The sequence below is a fragment of the Callospermophilus lateralis genome, chromosome 7 (assembly GCF_048772815.1).
Source record: "Callospermophilus lateralis isolate mCalLat2 chromosome 7, mCalLat2.hap1, whole genome shotgun sequence".
Classification (NCBI taxonomy): Eukaryota; Metazoa; Chordata; class Mammalia; order Rodentia; family Sciuridae; genus Callospermophilus; species Callospermophilus lateralis.
This window is the reverse complement of record NC_135311.1, coordinates 100,234,435-100,255,581: the sequence shown is the minus strand read 5'-3', so window position 1 is coordinate 100,255,581 and position 21,147 is coordinate 100,234,435. Positions and strand designations below refer to the sequence as shown.

Sequence of the window (21,147 nt, the reverse complement as noted above, 5' to 3'; positions counted from 1 at the left end):
CTCATTGGCATTGAATCCTCAATCTAAAAATCTCGTAAATACAATAAACCCCCTCTTTGAGTAGGAAAAGGCAGCTGAAAGTGAAATGACCTGGCCAAGAGGGCCAACTGGCAAGTGGCAGGAAGGCGGCTTCCCCTTCAGAGTCAGAACAAGGTCACACACCCCACCTCAGCAGGGCAAAGTGAAAGGAGACTTGAGAAGTACTTTGCAAACTGCAGGGGACTGGAACCACACTGTTATCATTGCCTGGGGTCAAAGTTAATGCCTGTCTTTGCTCCCTTCTCTCCACCACATCCCACATCATCCATGTTTCCACCTGCCTGAGCAGGGGCTCTGTGGTGGCAAGGTCAGCCTCAGGAACCACTGGCAAAGAGCTAGGCTTTGGCAAGGCCATAAGATTTGGGAGGCCATTTCAACCATTCCCCTGCACCCAGACATGGAATACACCCAAAGGGAGCAGATGGGAATCTCCTGAGAGAGGAGGAAGTCACCTTACAAACTGCAGCACAGACCAAGTTTGCTTGGAATGGCTGCTATAGCTGGCTGGGATGGGCTTGAGCTACCAGAATCTGGTTCCAACCCCGCCTGTGTGCTGGGCCAGGTGTGGCCCTCTCCTCACGGGTTTCCTCTCCAAGGTCGCCATCGCTGAACTCTTCTTCCACCAGCTCTCTTGCTGGTCTCTCTTCCCAAGGTCAGTGCACTAGGGCGGAGACAAAGAATGCCCTCTCCCTTCCCTACATCCTGGAGGAAGATAGCAGCACACAAAAGAGCAATTGCTGGCTGGTCCACACCCTGGGAAGAGGAAAGCCAGGAAAGACTGCCCTGTGTTTATGAAACTCTGGAGCAGCTGCTTCCTCTGCTGAACCCACAGCAATGGCGGCCTGGCCCTCCCCTGACCCCTCCCAGGGCCCTGCATTTGCCATCTGTTACAGGGTCAGCGAGGAGGTGACCAGACATACAAGTTATCACTGGACAGGAAATGAACTGATGTCGGTCCCTTCATCTGAGTCCCTGGGTGAGCCCAGCTGTGGAGTCTGCATCTTTGCTAGGAGTGACTTTGAGGGTGTGTAGGTGGGAGGAGGGCTGTGAGGGTCAGCCTGTGCCTGAGTTTGTGTCTGTGTGCCTGTGGTTCAGAGTTCTGGCAAGAGAGAATGGATGTCTGTGTGTCTGGGAACGTCTGGGTGTGTCTGGGTTGTGACCTTCTGCCCTGGTCCTGTGCACCTCTGTCCACATCTGTGGAGCTGTGCAGGCCTGCCTGGTCCTAAGGGCCTGTGCCTGGGGTTGAACCACCACACTGAAGATTTTCGATCCGTATCAAGTTCTACTATGTTCCCTTTCTGGGAAGCATTCAACTAGTGAGCAGTTCTGTAGGGGATGACCCATCCCCATTTGGCATGTGATTTTTTTGTCTAGACAAGTCTGCTTACTGTGACAAAACTATCCCCAACACACTTGGATTAAAGTGCTTGGCTGACTTTAATATTCCAGGTTAATGCACTGCACCACTGGGGGCTTAAGGGCAGGTCATAATCCCCCAGTACAGGGCACCTTCACAGGCTTTGCAGGAAGACAATTTCACCTGAGAAACTAAGTCCAGCTCAGTTACACAAAGAGCCGCGTCATAAGACCTCAGTGCCAAAAGGTCACGGAGCAGCAGGGCTTCCAACTTCAATTCACAGATGAGGAAATCAGACTGAAGGGAAGTGTCTTGCCTGAGGCCACATGCCAATTCATCATTCACAATTTACTCAACGCTTACCAAGAACTTATTGCATGCCAGGCACCATAGTAGGCACCGAGAACCCATAACCAGGTTAAGCATAGATTCTGCTATTAAGGCACCCACAGTCTTGTTGGGGGAATCAGGATATGAGCAGGTAATTGACAGAACAGGTCAAAAACCATGGTGGGAAGAAGTTACTGTGGGCTGTGGGAGCAACAGAAGAAAGGTAGACAGTTCTGTCTCCAGGTACTGGGGAAGGTATGGTGAGCTGAACAAGGGCCCCTCAAAGATGTCCACATCTTTCTCTCAAGAACACGTACTACGCTGGGGATATAGCTCAGTTGGTAGAGTGCTTCCCTTGCATGTATAAGGCCCTGGGTTTAATCCCCAGCACCACAAAAGAAAGAAAAAAAAATTAAAAAAGGACATGTGCTGATGGTACCTTACATGACAAAACAGACTTTGCAGATGAGATTAAGTCAAGGATCTTAAAATGGTAATGATCCTGGTTATTAATGTAAATCACACAGTCCTTAGGAGAGGGGAGGCAGAAGGCTCAGAGTCACAGAAGGTACAACAATAAAGTGGAGGCCAGAAAGTGTGAGAAAGACCAGAAGATTCCATGCTTCCGGCTTTGACAATGAAGAAAGGGGCCAAGAGCCAAGGAATGCAGGCAGCGCCAGAGAGCTTCGAAAGGCAGGAGGAATGGACTCTACCTGAGGGATCCGGGTGGGACACAGCCCTCCCAGCACGGCTTCAGCCCAGCACAACCCATCTCCCTTTTGACACTTCCAGAATGGTTAGAAAACAAATCTGTGTTGTTTTCAGCCCCTAAACTTGTGGTGTTTTGTTACAGGACAGCAGCCATAAAATACAAAGGTAGAAGGTTTCACCAGACATGAAGTGGAACTGGAGCTGTGCTCCATCAAAGGTAGCCAGCTCTCCAAGCTAAGAGCTCAGCGTGTTGGGGAGGGTGAAGTCTGGCTCACCTGGAGGGGCAGGTGGGGGAACATGGAGGTGAGGCCCTGGAAGCTGGGGTTGGGCAGCCCTGGCCCTGTCTCACTCTGTCACGAGTCCACTGTAGCTTCTCTGCCTCCTCTCTGTTGGACTAATCCCTTTGGACTCTTGTGTCTCATCTCGAGTGAAGACAAGGACGCTCTTCGATATAGGATTTTGGGGGACTGAAGATCCGGGTGAAGCGCTTACCTAGTGGTAAGCTTTCAATAAATGTCAACACGTCACATCTCTGTTAGGGGAATCGGAGGCCCACAGAGGCCTGGCTCAGGAGGTTTATCTGGGTAGAGGGGGGAATGGATTCTGAGCGTGTCATCCCCTGCACCACGGCATTTCTACCACTCTGTACTGCCTAACCTCAGGGGATGTCTCTGTGTTTCAAGAACTACTCCATACCCTGGCTCATACCTGTAATCCCAGCAGCTTGGGAGGCTGAGGCAGGAGGATTGTTGGTTCAAAGCCAGCCTCAGCAAAAGTGGGGTGCTAAGCAATTCAATGAGACCCTGTCTCTAAATAAAATACAAAATAGGGCTGGGGATGTGGCTCAGTGGTTGAGTGCCCCTGAGTTCAATGCCTGGTACCCCAGCCCCCCTACAAAAAAAAAAAAAAAGAACCACTCAACAGAGCCATGCTCATGGGTAAGAAGCATACTGGGCTTCTTGTGGAACTCACTGGAACGCCAGCTCTGGTTCTTGGGTGGAGTTCTGCTACACCGCACAAGGAGAGCAGAGGCCAGACACTCCTGCCGAGAATGTGAGAGCCACGTGAGAGCCACGTTGCACAGCTAGGGAGGAGGCTGGTAAAGCAGCTGCACCTGTGAGGCAGACGCCTTCCTCCTCCTCACTGTTCTCCCTCCAGGACGCACGGTGTCCTCAACAGAGGGCCTCATGGTCCCCATACCTCCTCCTGGACCACCATCCCTGGCTCAGTCCAGGGCTGGCCCTTGATCCTGTCTTTTTTGTGATCACAACCAGGAAAACAAAGCCCTGATAGCTTTCAGAGGCTAAGGACACACTGCCTCTCTCTCAGCAGAGCTTCCCACACTCCTATGCTCAGGAGCCAAACGGTGAGGCCCTTCCTCACCCTGGCCTCTTGGATAACTTAAATGAAACGGACCACTCCGTGCTGTGATTCCAAGCCAACGGTAACCAAGTATCCTACTGTGCATCTGGTTGTATTAGGAATTTGTAGGAAAATAACAAGTAAGATTGAGTCCCTGCCCTTATGTTTTCATAGCTAAATGGGCAGAAGATGGAAAAATATTAATCACCTCTTTCCAAACTATCTGAATATGGCAAAACAGGCTCTCAAACTCAAAGTGGTGGCTAGATTAGCCCTGGGGAAGGACCCTTTGACACACTTAAATGGCACTCTTTAAGCAGCTGTCAATGCAGCTTCTGCCTCAGGTTACCTCCGCTGGTCTCCAGCTTGGGTGGCCTGCCCTCCTTGCCAAGTGCCAAGTGCAGAAGGCCTGGCTGTGAGTCTGTTCTAATCCTGGGAGCAGCTGTCTACCAGCTCTTTGACCTTGGATGACTGAAGTCATGACTCTTGAGCTTGAGTTACCTCCTCTGTGAAATGGTCCCACTTGGCTAAAAGGAGACACGATGGTAAAATTCTAGAAAGGTGCCAGCAAACAGAAGGTGCTTTCTTAATGCGGGGACCAAATTCCTATGCCATCCCACAGACAGCAAGAGTCAAACAGGATGAGAGTCAGACCCTCATTTCCTTATTGAAAATAAGCCTGGGTCCTCCAAACAGTGTCTAATTGCTCCTGGCCAGTGCTCTAGAGTATAAAAGAGAGTGAAGGCCCCGAACAATCCCCACACCTTTTAATTTTTTTAATTGGGGGTGCAGGAGGCTCCAATTAGGGCAGTGGCGCCACCAAGAAGGAAACACAGCAGCAGGCCCCTGGGGGGCTGTGCTCCTGCTGAGAGCAAAGCTCAGAGGGCACAGGCAGCACAGGGTTACCCTCCAGTGCAAACACCCATCCCCCACTGTCATTTCACATTAAAGGGCCAGGCACCAGAGGACAAGCTGGACGGTGACAGCTGCTCTCATTAACAGTCTGTTTCCCAATCTTTCTCCCTTTTGCTCTTCACTTAAAAAAAGAGAAAAGAAAGGAAACAGAAAGCAGTGAAGACTGCCATCTTAGCCAGCCTCTTAGGCAGGAGGCCATGCCAAGGCTGTCCAGTGGTTCCGATGCTACTTTTGTGGTGGTGTCCACTCTGAGCACCTGACCGTCCTCCCGCCTCTTGCCCACACTGCCTCAGACTGTCGCCCACCTGCCGGAGCATCCTGCCCCTGTGTCCACCATAGTCCCACGTGGTACTGTAGCTCCTGTGCTTGACTTGGCTGTGCATGTGGCCAGAATGGGATTTCCTTTGGAGCAAGGGCCCAGCCTTTATTCATCCCTCTGCCTTCAGGAGACTATTCCCTATAGTGATCTCAAGAAAGGCCAAGTCAACTCACTGATTGGAGCTTTTTGCTTATTAAGTACACATTGACTTCTGGAGCTAGGAGCCCTGAGAGGCTTCGGGAAGACAGAGAGACCAACATTTATGTTACATACCGTCCCCGTCCCTGCCTGTCTGAAGGGAGACACATTAACATCGCAACAGAGTGACAAACGCTATTACAGAGAAGGAGAGGGTGACTGCAGAGAGACGCAGGCCTGCAGCCAGGCTTAGAAGCCAGGAACAGGGAGAGAAGCTCTGGATCTCTCTATTGTTCATAATCCTATCTGTGAATGAGCAAGGACAATACTAACAACAACTCAGCCTATGTCATGGGTGCTGCTTAAACATCTTTAAGCCTTTATAGTGCTCAGGGTCTCCTGCTGGACTGAGGGCAGCTCCTCTGAAGAGGACCCAGGAAATCACAATGTCAGAGCAGGTGCTCAGCCCTATTTCCTGAATAAGCCCCTCAAACCTAGCAGTGGGCAGGAAAACCAGAGACACCCCATGGAGCTCAGAGGGGTGGAATGCCTTTATCCCAGTCAATCTGCAAGTCGGGATGAAATGTATGCAAGGGGTAGCCCAACCATTTGGGGCAAATCAGCATGTGGCCCTTCCCAAGTGCAGTCTCTAGGGAACTCTGACTTAATGTGCAGAGAGCCCTTTGGCCCGGGAAGGACTTAGCTTCAGCAAACCTCCTTTGCTGCAGCCAGAGTGAGGGCCTCAAGGGTCACAGTGGAAATAGTAGGCATTTTCCAAAAAGCAGAGTTCAACTGAAGAGTAACCATCCACCGAAGCAGCACGTGAGTACTCTGTGAGTCAGGAGACTTCAACTCTGCTAACTCAGGTGACATGTGACCTTGGCAAATTTCTGGTCTAAATGTCCTCATAACATAAAGCGAGTAAATGGGGCAATACCCAAGGTCTCTTCCAGTTGCCACATTCTATGAACTCACACCTTCTGTGTTTATGGAGAAGAGGATTTACAGATCCTGCCGGATCAAAACTCACAGGCTGGAAGGAAGCAAGAATTATTTGCACTTAGCAATGGGGTTCTGGGGAGGAGGTGGCTCTTCAGATACCAAGAGAACAGGAATAAGGGCTCTCTGGCTTTGGTCACTGAGCTGGAAACATTTAACAAGCAAAGGCCTCTGCTTGCTTGCTGAGGCCAAGAGGCTACTTACTATGCAGCAGGCCACCAGGGCTCCTTGAGCAAATCCTGCCAGGACATCAGAAGGATGATGCTTATGGTCGGATACTCTGGACAGTCCCGTGTAGAAGGCCATCATGATCAAGGTGAACTGCAGGAGAGGTCGAAGCAGGCGGGCACCTCTCCAGGTGAAGCGGGCCTGCAAGTATAGCTGGAGAGAGGAGACAAAGCGAGCAGACACTGAGTGACTCCTGTTTGCAGGCCCTGTGACACCAACTCCAATCACACTGTGTTCCTGCTAAATGGAACTCCCCAGACTTGGGGCGGTAGGTTGTGGATGGAGCATTCAATGTGGACACAACCTCGAGCCAGTTATTTAAATGCCAAGCCTTAGTTCTACAAGAACAACAAAAAAATAAGAAAAATAGAGATAAACTAGGGAAAGCTGAGAAAGATAATACACACAAATGAATTTCACATTATGCTTGGCACGTCTGTTTCCTTTTAACGTCTTCTTGACTGAGACTAAGACCAGTAATGGGTCAGTAAAGACTTTATTTTACAACTGATAACAACCCACTTAATCCATTTGTGCATTTCCTTGGAGATAGCAATGGACAATCCCTACACTCCCTGCCTCTCCCAACCCCTAAGGTCGTGGAAATACAATAGTGATAGGGGAAGTGGTCATGATAGAGGGATGCTTCTGCTTCAAAACAAAGCCCTCTATCCAAGGACAAGTTTCTAAGTCACCACTAGGAGCTATGGATTTGGAATTAGCATAGAAGGAAACACATAAACCAGCCAGACAATGCCAGAGAACTTTCAAGAAGAGACTGACGGACACAGGACTGGGTGGGATGGAAGAGTAACCTGAAGAAAAATGGAAAAGAAAAAAAAAAAAAAACAAAAACTAAAAACACCTCTGGCTGAAGGAAAGAAGTTGAAATGACGTCAACTGGGTATTGTCCCCTCAGAGTTATCTGGCTGCAGTTTCCGTTCTAACCTCTGGGCACAACCTACTTCCCAGGTTCCTGTGGGAACTTGGGAAATGAGGGGGGGAAGCGGCAAAGGGACAAGGGGAACTTCCGACTACAAATCAAAGCCCTGGGAGAGGCCAGGGGAGAGGGGAAGCGCAGAGGGAGGGGCTGCTGGGCAGTGTCAAAGGGGGGCTCTGCCCTTCCTTTTGGGGTCAGGAAGAAGCAAGAAGCAGCCAGTTCTGAGGAACCAGAAGAGTGGAAGGGCTCAGTCACTCTTGGCTACAGGAATAGCGTCTAGGACTCAACCCTCAATGACCTGGAAAACTATTTCCAAAAAAGCCAGGCACGGAAAACAGCAGGCAGCTTCATAACCATTTTGAAATTATGTAAGTGGAGTATTGGAAAATCTAAGAGTAATGAATGAAAAACATAAGAGACTGTACTGATGTCATTGGCCACTAAACCAGTGATAAAGATCAGTGGTTCTCTCAGATGTAATTAAAAATCTAAAAGAAGCAATAAAATCATCCTGTTACAAATTCAATAGTTCGTACGTAAAATTCAAGTAGATTCCCGTGGACATCATAGAAAAATTTAGGGGGAAAGAATAGAAAAACTTATGCTGAAAATAATCCTTAAAGATAAAACCTGTACCTATAGCCAGAAGAGATTGAGATCAAAAGTGTCAGCCAGGTTCTGTGACAGGTGAAAAAATGTACAGAAACAAGAAGTTAAAATTCCTGCCTGGCTAGGCCTAGTTAGGGGATGCAAAAAAGTGTACTAACGCGTTTTGTAGGACCCATGAAGGAAGCTGGGGGAACAGGGTCCATGACTTAAGGGGAAGGAGCAACTTGAACCCTAAAGATGAACAGGCGCTTTTGCTGGGGATTAAGGGAGCAGTGGTGAGGGAATGGATTCCACACAGAGGGATGGCTGAGCTCTGCCATCCACGTATGTCCCCAGGAACCTCAAGTCATTCAGCACCTCAGAAAAGAGGATACATGGTCCATGAAAGGGAATAAGGCCACAGAGACAAGAAAGGGTCAGTTCTCAAAGGACCTTGGATGTCAAACTAAAGAACCTGGTCTTTATTCAGAAGACCCATATTCCCCACTTTGTATGGAATACAAAAGGACTATTGAAAAAATAAAATAAAAAGAAACTGGCAAATGCTCTTTACTCTATACTACATCCTTCTTTCTGTCACTGATAATGCTTATGAGATTTCTAAAGGCTCTGAGAAGCCCTGCAGGGAAAAAAAAAAGAAGACTTATTTGGCTTTAAGTCACTATTTTTACGGAACACCCACCTACTGGATCACAGAAAATATTACCGTATGCAATGGCGAGAAACATACGGCTTTGAGCAAGGCACCCAATACCATGAAAAAAAATAATAATAATTTGGATGCTTTTAAGGGCCCTAGGCAGGGCTGGCTCAATATATAGGCAATGCCAAAATCACAGTGAATCTAAAGCTACAGTCCACAGGGCCACTCCCTCCTTTCTTTTGAAAGGACCTTCAGCAGACTGTGCCATCATGGATCAAAAGATCCCTTCTCTTCCAGGAGTAGGGTTGGAATGACGTTGGTCCAGCTCCTGCTTAGCAAAAAAGTCTTCAGAATAACAGCAAGTTCAGGGAAGAAGGAAAAGCCTGCGTACCATGTGCCCACTGTGGTCTGGTCCTGGTCCAGCTGTCCTGGGCAGTGGGTCTTAATCAGAAGACCCTCAGTGAGCCTTAGCTTCCCCCCACCCACCACCCACCCCTACCCCCACCCCGTAAAAGTGTAGTAGCTGCTATCACAAAGGCTGTGGATGGATTGACTGCTAAGGCAGACCGAGGACAGCACAACATGCCACTCAATACATAGGACAACTTTGTCCTTCAAACACTTTTCTTAAAGTAGCCCCAAGATATTTCTATTTCCCACACTGAACAAAGCTGCAGGTCTTCCGAAAAAGACTTGTTCGAAATTCTCCACCCTTCCCCTCGCTAGCTGCACGGACTTCAGGTCTCAGGCCTTGGAATCCAGGGTGGGGCAGAGGAAGGGTGGGTTTCCCAACCGGACAAGGCCCACATCTCCCCTGCCACTGACTCAGAGACTTCAGGCTGGAGCGCATTAAAGAAAATTCATGCACGAGAGGAACTTGAGGATGGAGGGGAGGGCAGGCCTCAGAATAGCTCCCAGAAGTGTGCTTATGAATGAGCAAGAGGAGGCGCCATGAGGAGAAAATTCCTGAAGGAAGCCGTCATTCTAGTGACAGAGATGTAGCTGCTCCCCCAGATCCAACAGTGATGACCACACTCAGGAGCAGGACTGGTCTTGGGGTCCACAGCTGGGGCTTTCGGGGAGACAGTGCAACTGTCAAGTGCATTTTGGGGGAGATAGAGCTCTGAGTCCATGCCACTCTGCACATTTCAAGGGCATGGTCATTGATCTCTGTGCACCTCAGTCTCATCTATAAAGTAGGATGGACCACATTTCCCTCTCAGGATCAAAGGATATAACACAGAAAGGAGCCTGGCGGGCAGAGGACAGGCACACAAGACATTCTTGAGAAATCTAGTTGCCTATGCCTTGATAAATGAGATGTACTCAATGACTGTGGCGATTTCACCAAAGCAAGTAAACCACTGAGGGAGATTGTGCAATAGCCCTCCACCCAGTGGAGTCATCTGATTTGAGATCTAAGCTAGGGGCAGCTGGCTTTGAGGTTGATCAGGCTTTGAGTTGTATTCAGCAACTCCCTGTATCTCTCAGTAATCTCAGAGCTGACTGGGTGGAATTTTGCAGGTTCATACACAAGTCACTCCAGGCCAGAAGTTTGGGCCTCATGAGGATGGCTGAATACATTCTGGACCTGGGAACAACAACAACAACAAAAAATAACTGGAGGTTCCATCCATTTCCAGTGCAAAGGGGCAGGTACATTTTATTCAAGAGAGGAAGTCAACCCTGCTGACCACAGGATGCCAGGAGACAGCAAGATGTCCCCAGAATCAGAATCAGAATGCCTGCAGGGGTTTCAGCAGAGTCATGCAGCCCACAAAGGTTGGTTAGGAAAAGGATGAGCAGAGCTGGACTAAACCAGAAAGCCTAAATCACGGGACGTCCCACAGTCCGCAGCCGACAGATTGTCCTGTGTTCTCATCCCCATCTCTGTGGAGGAAGACCCCAGGGCCATGCTGCAGCATCAGCAGGCAGAATCGTTTCCTGGACATTGCTGGGAGCCAGGGTTAGATTTGCAATCAGAACCACGAGGGTGGAACCTCTACTCTGCTACATAGGTGCTGAATGTCCCTGACTAGTCATCTATTTTCTCACATATCACATAAGATTTTTTTTTTTTTTTTGTGGGGTTGATGATTGAACCCAGGGCCTTGTGCATGCAAGGCAAGCACCCTACCAACTGAACTATATCTCCAGCTCATAAGATGTTTTTTATTTTTTTAATGCTGCAAGCATCTGTTATATTCAAAACTCTGAAAGACACAGATTGAATGAAATAAGTTCTCACAAAAATGCACGTATGTGGGGCGGGGTTGTGACTCAGTGGTAGTGCTCTTGCCTAGCATGTGTGTGGCACTGGGTTTGATCCCTGGCACCACATAATAAACCCATAAAATAAAGGTATTATATCCATCTACAACTAAAAAAAAAAAATTTAAAGTGCACGTATGTGCATGTATGTATATGTATACACACATGAATATATAAGTCTATATACAATCTTAAAGTCCTTTTCGTGTACCAAGATTCTGTTTCCATTTGCTAAAGAACTGTGGATGTGACGAGAATCACAGGTGAAAAGTCCTTGCAATACAGAGATCACCCCATAAAATGGAGCTCTCCCTTCTCTTTCCTGGTCCCAGCTTCAAAATTGGAGTCCTGCAGAATTCCAGCAAAACCTCCTTACACTGAATTCCTGCCCACTCCTCTGGTTTGAACCCGCCGGGTCAGATGTGTGTGTGTGTGTGTGTGTGTGTGTGTGTGTGTGTGTGAGTCACACTCTCATTCTTGCTAAATCATTTGTGTTTCATGACATGATTTGCATACTGGTGAAACAGGTCTCTACTGTCCTCTCACTTCATTTCCATTGCTCTAGGGACAGTTGGGCTAAGAGTGAAAAGGAGGCTTTTGTCCTTCCTATGTCCCTGCCTCTCCTCTTCCTGGAAGCCTATCCAGATCTCCAACTCCCATAGTAAGATACTTTCTCCTTTCTCCAGTCTCCTTGATGGTTCCCATTTGGCTGTGATTCATGAGCTTAGTGACTCACTCACGTGATGGAGAACTAGCATTTCTCTCTGTAAAGTTATTTATCTGCATTGAGGACCAAAGAAGAATTTTTAGGTGACTTTTCTCCTCCTTTTAAAGCTAATCAAATCTTGTCTTCAGTCATTGTCAGGAGAAGGAAAGAAAATGACCAGTTTACTGAGCAGTGCTCTAGATGTTTCAAAGTATAATTCCTTCAACTATCACAACAATCTCTCTTTTTCTAATATTAATTTTTTAGTTTTAGGTGGACATAATGTCTTTATTTTATTTTTATGTGGTGTTGAGGATCGAACCCAGTGCCTCACACATGCCAGGTGAGCACTCTACCACTTGAGCCACATCCCCAGCCCACAACAATCTCTTTTTAAGTGGGCATCAATGTGCCCATTTCACAAATGAAGAAATCAAGGCTAAAGAGAACCATGATTTACTTGGAAAGTAAATGAGTCCATGATCTAAGTAAGAACTACCTGGTCTCCTTAAGGAAATTACTGCTTTACACCCAAAGTCTTGATCTTTTGTACTAGTCTCTTCGATCTTTGGAGAAAAGAAGCCATTTGAGGGGACGATGCAGCTGTCCTAGCCTAAAGGACAACCTTCAGGGACATTTAGAACTCAGGTTCCTCTAATTCGCATGTCACACACTTTATGAACTTCCATGGCTGAAACACAAGCATAGAACTTCTCTGAGAGTAGAAGACCCTGCTCTGGTCTTAATCAAAGGTGGCGTCTGTGAACTGATGTAGACCAGCTCCCAGCAGAGGTGATAGCATTACCTCATGCTCCATCCCCTCCCATCCAGAATCAGAAAAGTTCTCCAACTATTCTGCAACTATTTACTTTTATGACTTTGCACCAAATTATGAACATTTTCTGTGTTCCCAGGTACTCACTCAGGGTCTGACATAGAACAAATGCTCAGAAACAGATGGATGGATAGATGGATGGATGGGTGAATAGATGGATGAATAGATGGATGAAGAGGTAAAGGAGTGGAGGAGTGGAGGGATGGATGAGTTAGGGAGGAAAAACATCTGATACAGTGGTTTATTTCCCTTGGAAACAACAATCTTGTTCCTGCAAAGGATTTCAACAGACACTCCCCAGTATGTGTGGGTACATCTCATGGGCACACCAGATCCCATGCTCTGGGATTCCAAACATATTGAACAAAACCTCAATGACTAACAACCACAGGCTAGAGAACATGCCTGGCAGAGGACAGCCCCTTCCCTGTCTCCTTGGTACCCAACAAATCCTCTGACACATCAATAGTTCTCATGGGGCAGCACAGAAAATCCAATGGGTCAAGTGTTCAGCAGTGGCAGAAAGGGTCTTCCCCACACCACATCGGCCCTTTGTGGTCTATCGGTCAGTGATGAGGAGGCAAAAGAAAATTCTGATTGGAATGGAAAGGAGCGCAGCCTCTGAGCACCAGACGGCCTGGATTCACTCATCCCTTCATGTGATGTTCACCTCGTACTTAACTGAGTGTCGGCATTGCTTTGGGGAGTGGGATGCGATAGTGACTCAAAAGACAAAAAAATGTTCTCCCTGGTAGAACTTAGTAGAGTTTAGTTGAGGGAGACAAACAAGCAAATGAATATATAACAGGTCACCTGGTTAGACACTGAGAGGTAAAATAAGGCTACAAAGGAGGATGGGCTGTCACTTTAAACAGTGTGGTCGGGTAAAGTTCTCTGAAAAAGTGACCTGGGAAAGGCAAGGGGTAAGGGACAGACTTAGAAGGAGAAACACAGCAGCTGGGGAAAGGCTGGTGATCAACTCTCAAGTGGGCCTTACCACTCCCTGTGTCCTTCCAGCCATCAAAGCCAATCCTCCAAATCACTATCCTCCTTTCACCTGCACACAAGAAGTTCTTCTAATGTCTCCTGTCTTCATGGGACCAACCCTACCAGAAGCCTTCCTTGGCTTGTGCCACCTGCTGTTCCAGGTTAGCATGGATGCCACAGTTCCCATGATAAAGTACACATCCCCTTGCCCCTTCTGCACAATGCATCAGACTGCTATTGTCTACCTACGCCTCCAGTCTGAACTCTCCAAGGGCTGACTGCTCCTTACTAATCTCCATCTCCCCACTCCTATCATGGTGCTTGGTGCATGATAGTCACTCACTAAACACTTGACAAATCATGAATGTTCGATGCATAGGTGGGTTCCTTCAGGGCAGGGCCTGGGTCTGATTCATCTCAGTACCCCCAGAAGGTAGCAGAGCACCTGGTACAAGAGGAGACACCAGGTGTGCTACATGATTTGGGATTTGCCCTCTAGTTTATCCAGACAGCCAAGTCATCCTCAACCCCTAAACATAGAGGTGCAGGACCAATCCAGATGTGGTCCCCTGGGGTACAGGCCAAGGCTCAGAGGCAGGAAGCAAAATTTATGCTTATAGATGCTGTGGGGTTTTTCATATTCGAATTTACGTTAATATCTAACAAACCTTAACCTCATCCTTAAGCTTCTGTGCCCAGATATAATTTGGTGTTTGGGGCATGGTTTTTCCAAGCTACCCATTTTGCAAATCAAAACCTAATATGGAGTGCCCTTCAAAGCCAGGGAGGCCATAGATGGCAGCTGCAGGAGTGGGGCCGGCTAGTGTTTCTCGTCTCCTGCTGTCTTCAAACTGTATGCAATGTAGGTGTTTGTCCCTGAGAGCTTCCCATCTTCTTTTTAACACAGAGAGCATTTCAAAACTCTTGCAAAGTGGACACAGTTGATAGAGTGCTTGCCTTACATGCACAAGGCCCTGGGTTCAAGTCCTAGCACTACACACAGACCAAAAAAAAAAAAAAACTCTTTCTAATAGAACCACAGAGATGTTGAGATGAGATATGTAGACACCATCCAATCCCACTCTTTCATTTGACAGATGAGGAAAGTGAAGTCCAGGTAGGAAAAGTGGCAAGAACGCCGTGGAACAGACAGGACAATCTCCACTTGATAGATGAGTACACCAAGTCTCTAAGCTAATCCCCCACTTCTGGTTCCTGGTTCTATAGTAATGCCTGTTGGATTCTCTCTGTATGTTCAGAAGTGGTCTCCCAACCCTTCAAGGTCACATTAGCAAAAGCATAGGGCTTACTGGAGGAGGCCAGGGTCCATTTGCCCAACTCCTGCACTTCCTGAAACACAACATAAAAGCATCAGGGAGGGTGGAAGGGCTTCTCTAACTGGATCTCCCGCCTCCTCTGACAGGCAGCTACAGTGCCTTGGAACTTTCTTTACAAAACTTTGCAAATTGGTTATTATAAGGGATGAGGTTTCTGTGTCACATCACCCTGGCAAACAGTACCACTCTCATCTTTAGCCTTTTGCTTCAGAGGTTGTTTCAGGCCAAGGTGACTTTACAGGTAAAAACGAGTTGTATGTAAGGACGTGTACATGTGGGTGTCTGAGGGTTGTAAATGTTGAATGGGTACATGTTCCCAAGAGTTGCTAAGAGTGTGCACTGTGGCATGACGACGTGGGAGGAGTGATAAAAGGCTTAGGAGATGGGGGATCAGGGTCTCATCTCATTTTCCCTCTCTCTTCCTTTCCTTCCTTCCTTCCTTCCTTCCTTCCTTCCTTTCTTCCTTCCCTCCCTTCTTTCCTTTCTTCCTTGTTACCTTCAAACAATAGGAAGGTGTCAGAATTTTTTCCTCCCTCAGAGAGATGCAAATAAATCTTCAAGTCACTCCTTATAGCTGGGCATGGTGGCATATGCATGTAATCCCAACAATTTTGGAGGCTGAGGTATAAGGATCACAGGTTAGAGAGACCAGCCTCAGCAACTTAGGGAGACCCTTTCTCAAAATAAAAAATAAAATGGGCTGGGGATGGAGCTCAGTGGTAGAGTGCCTCTGGGTTCAATCCCCAATACAGAAAAGAAAAGAATAAAAAAGGAGAAGAAAGAAAAGGAGAAGGGGAAGGGGAAGAAGAGAAAGAGGAAGAGGGGAAAGAAGAAGACAGAAAATCACTCCTCGCTCATGATTTATACAGAGACTCTTTGCCATAACCTCAGCTGGTAAAGGGGTGATGGTGGAGTGGGGTACATGGGCCTGGTGGAGAGGGTAGGGACGTCTCAACCATTAAAGCAGTTGTGTAGAAAAGCAAGTCTCCTTCAGTTGAAACTGGAGTTAGGATCAAGAGGTTATCTTCCCCAAGCTTATCCTGATGAGATTTGTCTGTGTTTGGTTTTGGTTTTTGTAGCACAACATAATGGAAAGAATAGACAACAATGTGGAGTCATTTCAAGACTAAACTTCAGGTAGCTTTTCTGTCTCTTACTGGCTGCAGAATTTTGTTACTTCTTAGATTTGGGTTTCTTTGTTTCCAGAAAAAGGAAAATCAAAACACATCAGACTCCTGACAGCATGTTACCATATAAGCTAGATACAGTCCCTGGTGACGGGAGCCCCCAAAATAGGCTCCCCCAAAACATCATCTTCACCTTTGGGGCAGCTGTAAAGGACATCCTGCCCAGTGTTGGCTTCAAAATAATCCAATGTTTTTCTCTTGGAATAAAATGAAGGAACATTAAAAAGAAAAAAAATGAACCCATACCCAACTCTTCTAAGCACTTTTACAAAACACTGAAATTACATTTGTAAAATTGCTTCCAGCTCTGGGTAAAATATACACATGCAGCAGGAACATAAATACTTTGCTAAATTATCTTTTCTAAAGGCAAAACAAAAACAAACCAACAAACAAAAAGAATGGAAGGAAGTGCTGTTCATGAATAAAAGATCCAGGGGTAATGTTTTCACAGGTTGGGGCCACCTTTAAGCTCTGTATCCTAGGTACCTGAAAGCCAGGGCTTCCAGGCTTGGAAAGGAGTGGGGGGTCACAGGGGGAAGCCAAAGAGAACGAGACAATCTCTCTGTTGTGTTTTTCCAATTCCTAATTATGCTTTTTAAATAAGTTGAAATCAAAACGATATTTTTCCAAACAGCTAATGCTCTTCCGAGCGCTCTGTCTGACTTCTCAACACCTTCTCGCCCTGAACTCCACCAAGGCAGCTGGAAGCAGGAAGTGCCCTGGCACACAGATCTCATTGAGGGGAGAGGAAAGGCAAAGAAAACCAAACTTAACTGACAAAGAAAAACAAACAGCCTGCTGTCAGGCAGCTGCGGAGAGGAGGGTGCTCCTCCTGTACCGCCCAGGCATCCCAGGAAATCAGGGCAGACGTAGCCAGGGCAAGGGCAGCTTGTGAATTCAAACCATGGCTCCACCCCTGGCTGAAGAATCTCAAATGTGCTCCTTGGTCTCTCAGGACCTTCATCTCTGGATTCAAGAAATAGGGATAAGGATTCTGTACTTGACAGTGCTGTGAGGAGGCCAGGTGTCCTCAATGATGCTTTGAGTAAAACTCAAAACCACTCTCTGTGGTCAGATGTTGATGATGATCTTTAAGGAGAATGGAGAACTGATATAGGGAATATTGGGAGGAGCTGGATCACAAGGCTTGGATTTGAGCAGCTGTTCTGGTGTTTATGCAAATTTTGGTGGATTCTCTGAGCCTGACTTAGTCATCTTTTCCCACCACAGAGAGAATATTATTTATAACATAAGGTTATTTTCTAAGGATCAAATGAGTTAATGGATTTCCAGAAAGCAGGGCTTGTACCATGAAAGCATATGAGTGTCTTCATCGCTTTATAATTTCAAAATGGATTCGCAATCCTTACCAAGAAAGATGGCAGATGCTATTTTTTATGTGAAAAAAAATGGAAGAAGCCTGGAAAATAAAATGACTTCTGCTCAGGCAGTGGCCAAGCCCAGAATAAAACCTAACTTTCCTAGCAAACCTCTCTTTCCAGGACTTCACAGCGAAGTCTGTCCCTAATGATTCTGAGGGATTCAAGCCAGGACTGGACTCGGTGCTAATCAGAGGGTAGGTACTTACCACCAGATACAGCATAGTGTACATGGAGAAGGAGGCGTGGCCAGAGAAGAAGGACTTCCTGCAAGAGCAAGAAAGGGCCATGAAAGGGCATATTCACATCCCTGATACTCGCTTGTCTGTCTTCCCTCCCTAGACTGTGACCTTGAGAGCAGGCACTGTGTCTTGTTCATTCTTGCATCTGTGGTGGTGCTTTGGACACATGCCTGGAACATAGCAGGCACGCATGAATAAATAAAAGAAAGAATAAATGAATGGACTTAGCAATGCTGTATCATAATGGTTTCTTTACATATCTGTCTCAATCATGTGACTCAATCTTGAATCCTGCAAGAATAGGGTCTGGGCCCTTATTCACCCATCGAAACCAGAGCCCAGCACTACAGGTGCTCAGTGGGTGCTCTGCGAACTGCTCTGCATTGAAGGGGTGCACGCTGTGGCCATCGGGAAGTGCTGAGGTGGCGCCTCACCTGGCTTCCTGCACCTTGCTGTCATCGCCTCTGCATCTGTAGTTCTGAATGTAGCCCTCGGAGCAGTTGATCTGGCTGAAGTCGGGATTGCAGACACTCAAGAAGTGAGGGCGCAGACGTCCTATGGACACTTTGGCAATGTCTGTGAAGGACTGGCTGATGGCACAGCCAAAGAGGAAGCAGCCCACTTGCTTATAGAGGGCTGCCACGTAGGGATTCTGAACTGCTGACCGAGACTTCTCCTTCAGGTAGTAGATCCGGTAGAATTCTCCTGTGATGATCTAAAGGGAAACAAGAAGCAGATTAGGCAGTATATCAAGACCCATCTTCAAAACGGATAGTGTAAAGAGTATTGAATGACATAGGAGAATATTCAGTATTTACATACCCGTTATAATCTATAAAAGCCCAGTTTTCTATGTAAGAAGTATATAAACACAAATATGCACCAGAGGAATAATCACACTTTTTTTTTTTAAAGTCCTACATGGGGCTGGGGCTGGGGCTCAGTGGTAGAGCACTTGCCTAGCATTTGTGAGGCGCTGGGTTCAATTCTCAGCACCACATATAAACAAAGAAATAAATGAAGATCCATCAATAACTAATAAAAATATCTAAAAAAATAAAATCCTACATGGTCACATGATACTTTGTAACAAGAAAACATTTATAATCAAATATGTATTTGAGAAAATCTCAATGACTCGAGAGGTTAAGGCAGGAAAATTGTGTGTGTGTGTGTGAGAGAGAGAGAGAGACAGACAGACAGACACAAGGGCTCTGCTACAGAAAAAAAGAAGTAAATGAAGAATCAAGGACATGGTTCAGGGTGGCCAGAATGTCAGGGGACCTGAAGATTCGGAAGTCTCTGGGATTTGGAGTAAAGTGTCACCAACACTGACTCTGCTCAGGGCCTGAGCCCCAGTGCCAACATCATACTGTGGTGGGGGTCTCTGCACACAGCAGTGAGTACCCCCCAGGCAGGTCCTGAGTCTGAATCCAGGCTCCGCCACCTGCCTGGTGTCCATAGCACTGACCTGACCTCCCTGAACCCCAGTCCTTCTCCATGAGTGGATGCTTCTCACCTTTGCAGAGCAGTGGGTTCACAATAACAATGGGTTAATAATAATATGGATGGGAAATGCACCAAGTTATAGAAAGGGATGCTTTCATTTTACTTTTCAGAAGTATGGTATGGCAAAAGGAACACCAGTCTAAAAATCAAGAGACTTTCAGTATAATGCCTTTGATGCTCATGAATGTCTCAGAGTCAGCCTGTGCTGTCTCCTCAGGTCGCAAAGGTCAGCAAATGTGTCTAAATTTGCACACCTTCCTCCGTCCCATGGTGTCTGCTACTTGCCTGAAACCGCCTGGTCTTCCGTGCAACACCGGGGCAGCTCTGCTCAGTAAGGTGAATGTGCATAGGTCTGTATATCAGAGGACCTATTTGACATTGGTGATGCACACCACACAGCCTGCTCCCCTTAACTCCACAGCACAGCTGTGGCCACTTCCTGGTTGCAACCACAGCCTGAGGACAGCACTGGTCAACTCATCGCTCACCACAAGAGATCCTTTCCCACTTCCTCCCAGGGCCACACTTGCCCTTTCAGCCAGCAGAGAGCCGCTCATGACCACAAGGGAAGCAATAGACTGGCATATCCGGGCACTCCTTTGCAAAGGCTCCCGTTAGGTTTTTACACTGGGGGAAGGTGTCATGAGGTCTGATCAAGGTCTTCAAGAGCCCCAAAGTCTGTGGAAAGAAAGCAGCATGTAGGACGGAAACACCAGCTGGTCCCAAGGACCAGCAGGTGCAGAAGTGAGAACAGTAACTGCCACTGCAAACGCTGGCACAGAGAGGCTGCGTTGATACACGGTGGTATCTGTAAGCGCCACTTTGTTTTCCCAGGTCATGTTGAGCGTGATTCTCTATGACGGGGACATGGGCAGAGGTTAGTCCAACCAGCATCCTGGCCTCACCATCCCCTGAGACAGGACAACTAATATCTAACCCTGCAAAGTGCTCACAGACTGTCACTGAAGGAGCGAATGAAAGGGGAGCAGGAGAGGGGTCCTAGAGCTCCTCCCTGAGAAACTGGAAATATCCTCTGAACATTACCAAGGGCCCTTTGATAACACGTTGCAAAGATTAAAATCCGAGAAGCATGGCAAGTCAGAAATGAAAGGGACCATTATGTTCAGAAGAAACTGAGGTCCAAATTAACTCACATCTAAAGATTAGACCCAGGTGCACTGACTCCCTGTCCAGCATTCTTTCCCCCGTTCATGATCTAACCCCCTTTTGAACCTGTTTACACTTTTACCCTATGTAACCTTACAGGCTAACGAGTTCCAGATGTTGATTTCCACAATCATGTTCCCCTACCTTCTCATTCTTCTTTATTTATAAATCATCCTCATGTGTCTTATACGCAGGCAAGAACCCTGAAGGAGTCAAGTGGCCAGGGGTGGTGTCCCCAGTCCTTGAGTGAATTCAGGGTATCAGGTTCTTCATCTGCAAAATCATGGCACTGGATTCTATGACTTAGCCCCTCATCACCGCAGTGACATTTATTCTCAACTCTCCGGGCCTCCCTCCACCACAAGCTTCCCAATCAGGCAAAGGTACTACCACAGCAGAGGAAGGTTGCTTATGAATAACAGCACAGGCAGGAAAACAGAACCACAGCCCGGACACCACCCCTGCCCCAGGATTGCTCCCGAGTTCCCAGAACCAAAGCTGCTGGCTCAGATGAAGAAACTGTTTCTAAGGGACTTGCTTGAGCAGCCACCAGCATGATTTCCAGCTTGATGCTGAGAGAGGACACGTGGGTTTCTGCGGCACCTTGACATCTCACATGCACTTATGATTAATCTCAGGTGAGTCACTTTGCCGCTTCAGTCACCTCGGGGAGAAGGGATCAATGACAATTCAAGGGCTGTCCCCAGCTCTAAACTCCCATCATTCTACAACTTCCCTCATCACAGCCTCAGTCTTCAAATAGTAAATTGTGAATTAAAACCCTTTCTCTTCTCCTGGGGAGATAAAGAGGTAAAAAGGAGTGCATTTCCTGGCACCTCGGGTTCCTAAGGACATTGACAGCAGTCTCTTACTAGAATTCTTCTGCACTTGAGTTTCATTTGGTCTGCAACTTTGCAAAGAAGATAAATCTATT

At 47.2% G+C, this 21,147-nt stretch overlaps 1 protein-coding gene across 1 annotated transcript in view; it reads right to left on the bottom strand.

Annotated features, from left to right (window-relative positions):
* Positions 1-21,147, bottom strand: part of Plpp3 (phospholipid phosphatase 3) — an 80,861-nt gene that overhangs the window by 9,138 nt on the left and 50,576 nt on the right. The window contains exons 3-5 of the mRNA XM_076862393.2: positions 17,972-18,252; positions 17,505-17,562; positions 6,375-6,551 (exon numbers count right to left, since the gene is read on the bottom strand). Coding sequence (XP_076718508.1) covers positions 6,375-6,551; positions 17,505-17,562; positions 17,972-18,252 — 516 coding nt within the window. The remainder of the gene's footprint in view (positions 1-6,374; positions 6,552-17,504; positions 17,563-17,971; positions 18,253-21,147) is intronic.